General features: G+C 39.4%; 1 protein-coding gene and 1 pseudogene across 1 annotated transcript in view; both read left to right on the top strand.

Moving 5' to 3' along the window:
- The window catches only part of LOC115029106 (zinc finger protein 728-like), a 45079-nt gene extending 36506 nt beyond the window's left edge, over positions 1-8573 (top strand). The window contains 1 exon segment of the mRNA XM_029468592.1: positions 4356-8573. Within this exon segment, the coding sequence (XP_029324452.1) occupies positions 4356-6385 (2030 nt within the window). The 3' untranslated portion in view covers positions 6386-8573.
- LOC110308531 lies at positions 2417-3445 on the top strand (annotated as a pseudogene).
- Positions 8574-8625: the final 52 nt, after the last annotated feature.

Below are 8625 nucleotides of genomic sequence, written 5' to 3'. Positions count from 1 at the left end.
GAGGCCAGCCTGGTCTACAAAGTGAGTTCCAGGACAGCCAGAGCTACACAGAGAAATCCTGTCTCGAAAAACAAAACAAAACAAAACAGAGAGAGAGAGAGAGAGAGAGAGAGAGAGAGAGAGAGAGAGAGAGAGAGAGAGAGAAAGGAGCTCTTAGGCTCTTAGGGGGTACTAATGTTGTCCTGAACCCAAGGGAATAAAGATCTCAAATGGCAATGAACTGACCAGGGCTGAGAAAGAAAGACATAAAGAAGACAAAGTAATAGCTGGGAATTGGACAAATAGCAAGGATCAGGTCTGTCTAGGGTCGGGGTAGGAGAATTTTACTTTACAAGATCTATTATGTTGGGCTGGAGAGATGGCTCAGTGGTTAAGAGCACTGCTTACTCCTCCAGAAGTCCTGAGTTCAATTCCCAGCAACCACATGGTGGCTCACAACCATCTGTAATGGCATCCAATGCCCTCTTCTGGTATGTCTGAAGACAGATTCAGTGTACTCGTATACATAAAGTAAATAAATATGTTTTTTAAAAGGTCTATTATGTCTAATGGAGACCTTCCCGTCTTCTCCTTCCTTTCCCTATTTCTCCTCCTCATTGTGGTCCTTACCTTTGACCCCCAGCCTGGTCACCAAAGCTCTGCCTACCTCTATTTTCTCCCATAATTGACTATTGCCAGTTTTACTTAACCAATAGTTTTAAAATTTGGAGACCAAAGTTTACACAAGGAATACTGGTGTATGTGGGAATTTGCTTTTCTAGGGGCAGCCAGGGCTTGGGGTACAGAAGTTATCATTTAAATACATAGGAGCACCAGACAAACCCCCAACAATAATGAGTGGTAATTATTATTTTCTTCTTCAGGACATGTTGTCATTCTGGGATGTGGCTATATATTTCTCTGCAGAGGAATGGGAATGCCTGGGTCCTGCTCAGTGGAAATTGTACAGGGACGTGATGCTGGAGAATTACAAGAACCTTGTATTTCTGGGTGAGGATGACTTCCATGATGAATTCTTAATTAATTGTCAGCATGAACATTGCTCCCTTTGTGCAGTATCTCATGGGAGCTTGTGCTTTCAACAGGGAGGTTCATAAGGCTACTTGTAAGGAAAATGAACATTATTCATGTAGCTTAGAACTACTTCTTGTGTTCATACCACCCTATTAAATGTATCATTTATATTAGAAAATAAGTGGTATGCCTTAAAGAGACTGTCACACACTTCAGTTTTAAAAGTTCTCCCTGTAAATGAGGGATATGAAGCTTGGAACCCATGAACTCCAAGTTCCCCCTAAGCATTCTGATGTGCCCAGCAGAAAACACATGAGAAGTAATCCTCTATACTCCTATTTTTGTGCCTTCTCATCCTTGTACAATCTTGGAGGGACATCTTATTTCCCAAGAGAACATAGTAACAATGTTGTCCCCTTTTCCCACAAACAGGTCTTGCTTCCTCTAAGCCATACCTGGTCACATTTCTGGAACAAATACAAGAGCCTTCAGATGTGAAGAGGCAAGCGGCCATCACTGTACACCCAGGTGAGTCAGAAGGAGGGTGTCAGAGAACAGAGGAGGGAATTTTAAGATACAACATAAAGCCATTGAGACACAATATTCTGGTGTACATCATCTTTTAAAGATCTAATTTTCTCTTTCCTTCAAAGGAGGACATCCTGTAACATATAGGATGTCTTGGGTTCCATAAGCTTCGTTTTCTTCTACCATGAGAGTAACTTGTGTTTCCCAAAGCAGCTTAACCTCTGTCCTTTCCATGTAATCTTTAACTTGGCTATTTATGTTTTTCATAAGATATGTGTACATGTATTTTTTAAAATGATGATTTTTCTCTATCCCCAGCTAGCTCCCAAATGAATGAGACAGAGACAATAGAGTTATTTGATAAGCTTTACAACATAATTCCTGGGCAGTTGATAATTGATTCTAATCCTCTAAATTAATCTGACTGCCTCCCAGTCAAAATCCCCATGATAGTTGCACTTTACTATTGGTCTGATTCTCTGGGCTTCACATTTCTTTTCATGTGTCTCTGGACCCTGTCCTCACAGATATCTGCCCCTTTCTCCCTCTTTCTGCATGTTTGTGGGTGTGTGTTCTGTGGGTGTGTGTGTCTTCTTCCTTGGGCTGCCAGAAGTCCCAGCTCTATTCTCTCTTCAACCCAGCCATTGGCTGACTAGCTTTTATTGGCAAGTCAGAAAATAAATGGTGAACAATATATATATATATATATACACACACACACACAAAACAAGAAAGTCTGAAAACAAGCATTACAATGACATGAATGGACAACAAGAAGATATACAGGCAGAAAAATCAGTGTTTGAAAGATAGGATCATCTTTATACAATCCACAAAAACATTGTGCCCTAAGATTTGTGTAAGGCATCTAGCGATGTGTCTCCGCAGGGCTGTGTCCAAGACTCTGGCGCTGCCCCAGAGGGCGCCCACGGGTTCCGCGCCGCTGGGGAAGGATGGTGAGTGCCCCACACTTCTCTACCCATCCAGGCTGGGCACCAGCGCCCCGAGTCCGCCAGCACCTAGTTGCAGAACCCTGGGCTAGTGAAGGAACAGTGAGGGAGGGTCTCGGGCCAGCTCTCCGAATTTCTTGGAAACTTTGGGAATAAGGACCTTTTTCAGGATGGCCTCTGAATCCAAATTAGACTTCCTGGGTTCCAGTCTTGAATTCCTGATCTCCGAATCTCTTCGCGGAATGTCATCCAGGAAATTTCCTGGAACATCAGGCTCCAATATGATCTATTACCTGGTTGTAGGTATGACAATCAGTGCTGGTGGATATTACACTTACAAGGCTTTAACATCAAAGCAAGTCAGACATACAGAACATGTAATGGAACCAAAAGAACAAACAAAGGCGGAGTTGCAGCCACTTGCAGGTGAAAAGGAGGAGCATGTGGCAGAAGCAAGTGTGTTCAGAGCCTGGAGACACTGCTGTAAGGGAAGCTGAATCAGTAGATGCTGAGGAAGTCCCAGAGGCTGCAGCTATGCTTCTGGAAGAGTCTCCGGCCTCCGCCTCTGAGGCCCCTGGCAAAGCTCCCCTGGTGGAGACATCCCTATTCGGCTCAGAGCCTGAGCTAAAGATAACCGAGGCTTCCCTAGTGGAGACCACCGAGGGTGTCCTTGAGTCTACTCCGGAGGTGGAGAGTGCAGCCCCAGACCAGGCTGACGTTTGCAATGAGGGGGCTGATACTAGCCAGGAGTGGGCTGATAACAGCCAGGAGGGCGCTGATACCACCAAGGAGGAGGCTGATACCAGCAAGGAGGCTGAAGGTACCACTCCTGAGGACCCGAGGAGAGTGCCGAACTAGAAGAAAGCCCTCACTTAGGCTCAGAAACCCCTGCCCAGCCTGAGTCACAAGAAGAAACCCAGGTCACAGCGGAAACAGCATCACCCCAAGGCTGATCTGCAAAATTCTATAGTTGCTTTTGTATTTTTAGTGACCTTAGCCCTTCTTCCTAGAATATTTTAATATACCTTAAAGAATTTAATTTTACTAATAGATTGGGAGTTGGTATTTTACAAGTTTTAATAGTTTTTCCACCCTCTAAAATCAGGCTGTATTAAAACCTTAAATAGTGTTAAGTTTGGATTTAAGTTTTACGTTTTAGAAACTGATTTATCTATGCAACCGGTGTCACTTTGATTTTCCTTTGCCTTTCTCTTACTTAATTCTATGTAAGACCAGATTACTGGGTTTGACGTGAACTCATTTAAATAAAGTTAGAAAATCCTAAAAAAAAAAAAAAAGAAAGAAAAAAAGAAAAAGATTTGCATAAAACTCTTTGCCTTGAATCCTTGAAATGTATTCTTTCATGTTATGGAAAGTGCTCTAATGCCACCTAACGTTCATAGCTTCCTAAACCAAACTACATACTTAGTATATATATATATATATATATATATATATATATATATATATATAATTTTATTCAGGTGTTTTCCAAGTTACACTACTTTATACTTTCTTTTTAAGTATTCATAAAACTTTTGTATTTGTTTAATGGGTTGATTTGCACTTGTATAATGCTAATGAGGGTTTTCTTAGTTGATATCTTTTACTTCCATGTGTGAGTCAGGTTAAATTCCTTTGTTTCCATGTTCTATGTGGTCATAATTCAGTGGAAGTTTACATGACTTTCACCTATTCTGTGTTGTAAATTAGGCTTCAATGAATACAGATAGAAATTTGAATGTAGTATATCATTTTTATAGACAACTGGAACTATGAGTTAATGTTTGTTTTTAAAATTAGCATTGTAAATATACAGAATATTACTCTGCTTACATTCATTTCTCAACCCTTCCTCACCAGGGGGAAAATTCTATACATGCAAAGAATGTGGCAAAGGCTTTGAGCACAAAAAAGTATATCAGAATCACCAGAGAATTCATTTAAGAGTGAAGCACTACAAGTGTGAAGAATGTGGCAAGTCCTTCCATTTTCCATCATTACTTTCTGCACACAAAAGAAATCATACAGGACAAAAACCCTACTACTGTGAAATATGTAGTAAAGCCTTCCACACTCCTTCATTGCTTTCTGTACACAAAAGAATTCATAGAGTACAGAAACCCTACAAGTCTGAAGATTGTGGCAAGACCTTACATTGTCCATCATTACTTTCTCAACACAAGATAGTTCATACAGGAGAAAAACCCTACCAGTGTGAAGACTTGGGCAAGGCCTTCCGTTATCCATCAAGACTTTCCAACCATAAGAAAATTCATACAGGAGAGAAACCACACAAGTGTGAAGTATGTGGCAAGGCCTTCGATTATCCATCAAGACTTTCTAACCATAAGAGAATTCATACAGGAGAGAAACCCTACAAATGTGAAGTATGTGGCAAAGCCTTCCATGATCCATCAAAACTCTCTCAACACAAAATAATTCATACAGGAGAAAAACCCTACAAATGTGAAGTTTGTGGCAAAACCTTCCATTATCCATCCATACTTTCTAAACATAAAATAATTCATACAAAAGAGAATCTCTGCAAGTGTGATATATGTGGCAAGGCTTTCCATTATCCATTATTACTTTCTCAACACAAGATAGTTCATACAGGAGAAAAACCCTACAAATGTGAAAACTGTGGCAAGGCCTTCTATTATCCATCAAGACTTTCCAGACATAAGAAAATACATACAGGAGAGAAACCATACAAGTGTGAAGTATGTGGCAAGGCCTTCCATTATCCATCCATACTTTCTAAACACAAGATAGTTCATACAGAAGAAAATCCCTATAAGTGTGAAGTATGTGGCAAGGCCTTTGATTATCCATCAAGACTTTCCAACCATAAGAAAATTCATACAGAAGAGAAACCATACAAGTGTGAAATATGTGGAAATGCCTTCTGTTTTTCATCATCACTTCGTAAACACAAGATAATTCACACAGGAGAGAAACCCTACAAGTGTGACATATGTGACAAGGCCTTTGGTTCTCCATCAAGACTTTCCAAACATAACAAAATTCATACAGAAGAGAAACCATACAAGTGTGAAGTATGTGGAAAGGCCTTCCACTTTCCATCATTACTCTTGGTACACAAGAGAATTCATACTGGAGAAAAACCTTACAAGTGTGAAGTATGTGGCAAGGCCTTCTATTGTCCATCTACACTTTCTGTACACAAGAGAATTCATACTGGAGAAAATGCCTACAAATGTGAAGTATGTGGCAAGGCCTTCCATTGTACATCAACACTGTCAGTGCACAAGAGAATTCATACTCAAGAAAAACCCTACAAATGTGAAGTATGTGGCCAGGCATTCCATGTTTCATCAAAACTTTCTTATCACAAGAGAATTCATTCAGGAGAAAAAACCCACAAATGTGAAATTTGTGGCAAGGCATTCTATTATCCATCAAGACTTTCCAAGCATAAGGTAATTCATACAGGAGAGAAACCCTACTACAGTCAAGCATGTGGAAAGAGACTCGATTATCCATCAAGACATTCCAAACCTAAGACAATTAAGACAGGAGAAAAACCAAACAAATGTGAAATATGTGGAAAAGCCTTCTCCTTTCCATCATTACTTTCTATACACAAGAGAATTCATATCGGAGAAAAACCCTATAATTGTGAAGTATGTGGCAAGGCTTTCCATAATCCATTAAGGCTTTCAAACCATAAGAAAATTCATACAGGAGAGAAACCATACAAGTGTGAAATTTGTGGCAAGGCCTTTGATTATCCATCTTTACTTTCTAAGCACAAGATCGTTCATACAGGAGAGAATACCTACCACAGTGAAGTATGTGGGAAGGCCTTCAGTTATTCATCAAGAATTTCCAAAGATAAGAAAATTTGTACAGGGGAGAAACCATAAATGTGCAGAGTATGTGGAAACACCTTCCATTTTTCATCATTACTTTCTAACCACAAGAGAACTCATACAGTAGAAAAATCATACAAATGTGAAGAATGTGGCAAGGCCTTCTATTATCCATCAATACTTTCCAACCATAAGGAAATTCATTACAGGAGAGAGAGCATACTAGTGAGAAGATGTACAAATGCCTTCCATTTTCTATCATCACTTTCTAAACACAAGAGAATTCAATACAATAGAGAGAAACTACAAGTATGAAGCATGTGGCCTGGCCTTCTATTGGCCATGATTACCTTCTCAACACAAGAGAATCCATTTCAGATGTGAACCCCTACAATCGTGAAGTACAAGTCCTGTCCTTTAGAACTTCTCAGATTCTTTCTACTCATTTCATAGCCCATTCTGGGGAGAAACATTACACATGTGAGTAATGTGGAAAAGCTTGCTCTACAAAGTCATACTTATGTCTTTCCAAATTAACTCACAATGTGGATAACATATACAAATGCAAAGAATATGGGGAAATGCTCAACAAAAACTTTAGGGATCGTCAAAGTATTTGTTCTGGAGGAAAAAAAAAAACCCATATGAATGTAAAGAGTGTGGCAATTAGTTTAGAAGTCCCATTGTATGACCAAACATGGGATGATTCTTACTGGAGACAAACATTACAAATGTAAATAATATTGAAAAACCTATTACCAGTCTTATGATCTTAACCAACACTAAAGAATTCATCTGTCAAAGAAACCATACAAATGTGAAGAATGTGCCAAGGTCTTCTGGACTTACTAAGTACTTTTGAATCAACTCACAATTCATACTAGACTGAAATTCCACCTGTGAAAAATGTTGCACACCCTTTAAAAAGCGTTCTTATATTTCTCAACATAAAGTAGTTCAACCTGGAGTGAAGTACAAATGTTAAAATGTTTAAAAAATAAAAGTTAACACTTCTTGAGACCCTAAAGTTTATCAAAAGCTTCATGCTGAATAGAAGCCTATAAGTTGGGGCAATGTGGTAAAGCCTTTGGAACAATCATGTCATACAAAGCATTCATACAATCATGTCAAAAGTGGAGCTGTTAGACTCCGTGTTTGTCCTTGAAGACTTGGAGTTGATAGTCCTTGCTGTCTTTTGTTTCTTCTGTCTTAGAAATTGAATGTTTGTTCTGTGCCAGTGTGTGGTAAAAATAGTGATTTGTTTTTCCATTGTAGGAGCTCACAGTCAAGAGATTGCCTTGAGTCTCACGTGACACATGGACTGTGGGCTTTCATAGTGTTGAAATTATTAAATACTTTGTGGACCTTTCAAATTGTAGCCTATTTTACTTATGAGATGAAAGTAAGGTTGGGGAAAGGGAAGGAATGTTATGATTTAAAGCTTTTTGGATAGAGCTACCATGTTGACTTTGGGAACAAGCTGAATTGCCAACAAGACCCACACCCATATTAGTATTCCTAGTACCAACAAAATAGAAAGAGGCAATAACCTCTGAAAGTTGTCTTATGACTTCAATTCATGGGCTGCCCAGACAAAATAAGCAAATTATGTGTTTAAATTTAGTGTTTTATGTAGACAGGGGTCAAGAAGTAGTGCTTACATCTCAATTGTAAACACCATGAGTTCTAGAATCATGTGGGAGGCAAGCCTCAGGTCGTTCATTTGCAGGACTTATCTTGATTAGTTTAATTGAAGTCAGAAGACCTGCTGATTATGGTTGGAAGCACGTGCTTGACTGCGATATTGTATTATTAGAAAATTCCCTGAGAACAACTCCATCTATCTCCGGCTTCCTGACTGGATAGACCATGACCAGCTGCTTTAAGCTCCTGTTGTCTTTACTTTCTCATGTGTGGTGGTTGGAATAAGAATTGTCCTAAGGGTTCATAGATTTGAATGCTTAGTCTTCAGGCAGTAGCACTTTTTTAAAGGATTAAGAACTGTGGCATCATTGGAGTGTGTCATTGGGGTCGTAATTGAGGTTTCAAAAGCTTACAACCAGTGTGTGCCTCTTCTTACTGACTGTGGATCAATATGTAGAATTCTTAGCTACTTCTCAAGTACCATGTCTGTGTGCATTTCACCATGCTTTGTAGTATGCTTTTCACAATAATGATAATGGACAAAACCTCTGAGACTCTATACAAGCCCTGTACTGGCAGGTTTTGTGTGTCAACTTGATACAGCTGGAGTTATCACAGAGAAAGGAGCTTCAGTTGAGGAAATGCCTCCA

This window comes from Mus caroli, chromosome 13 (genome assembly GCF_900094665.2).
Source record: "Mus caroli chromosome 13, CAROLI_EIJ_v1.1, whole genome shotgun sequence".
NCBI lineage: Eukaryota > Metazoa > Chordata > Mammalia > Rodentia > Muridae > Mus > Mus caroli.
Note: the sequence above shows the minus strand (reverse complement) of the source record. Positions and strands in the feature narration are given on the sequence as shown.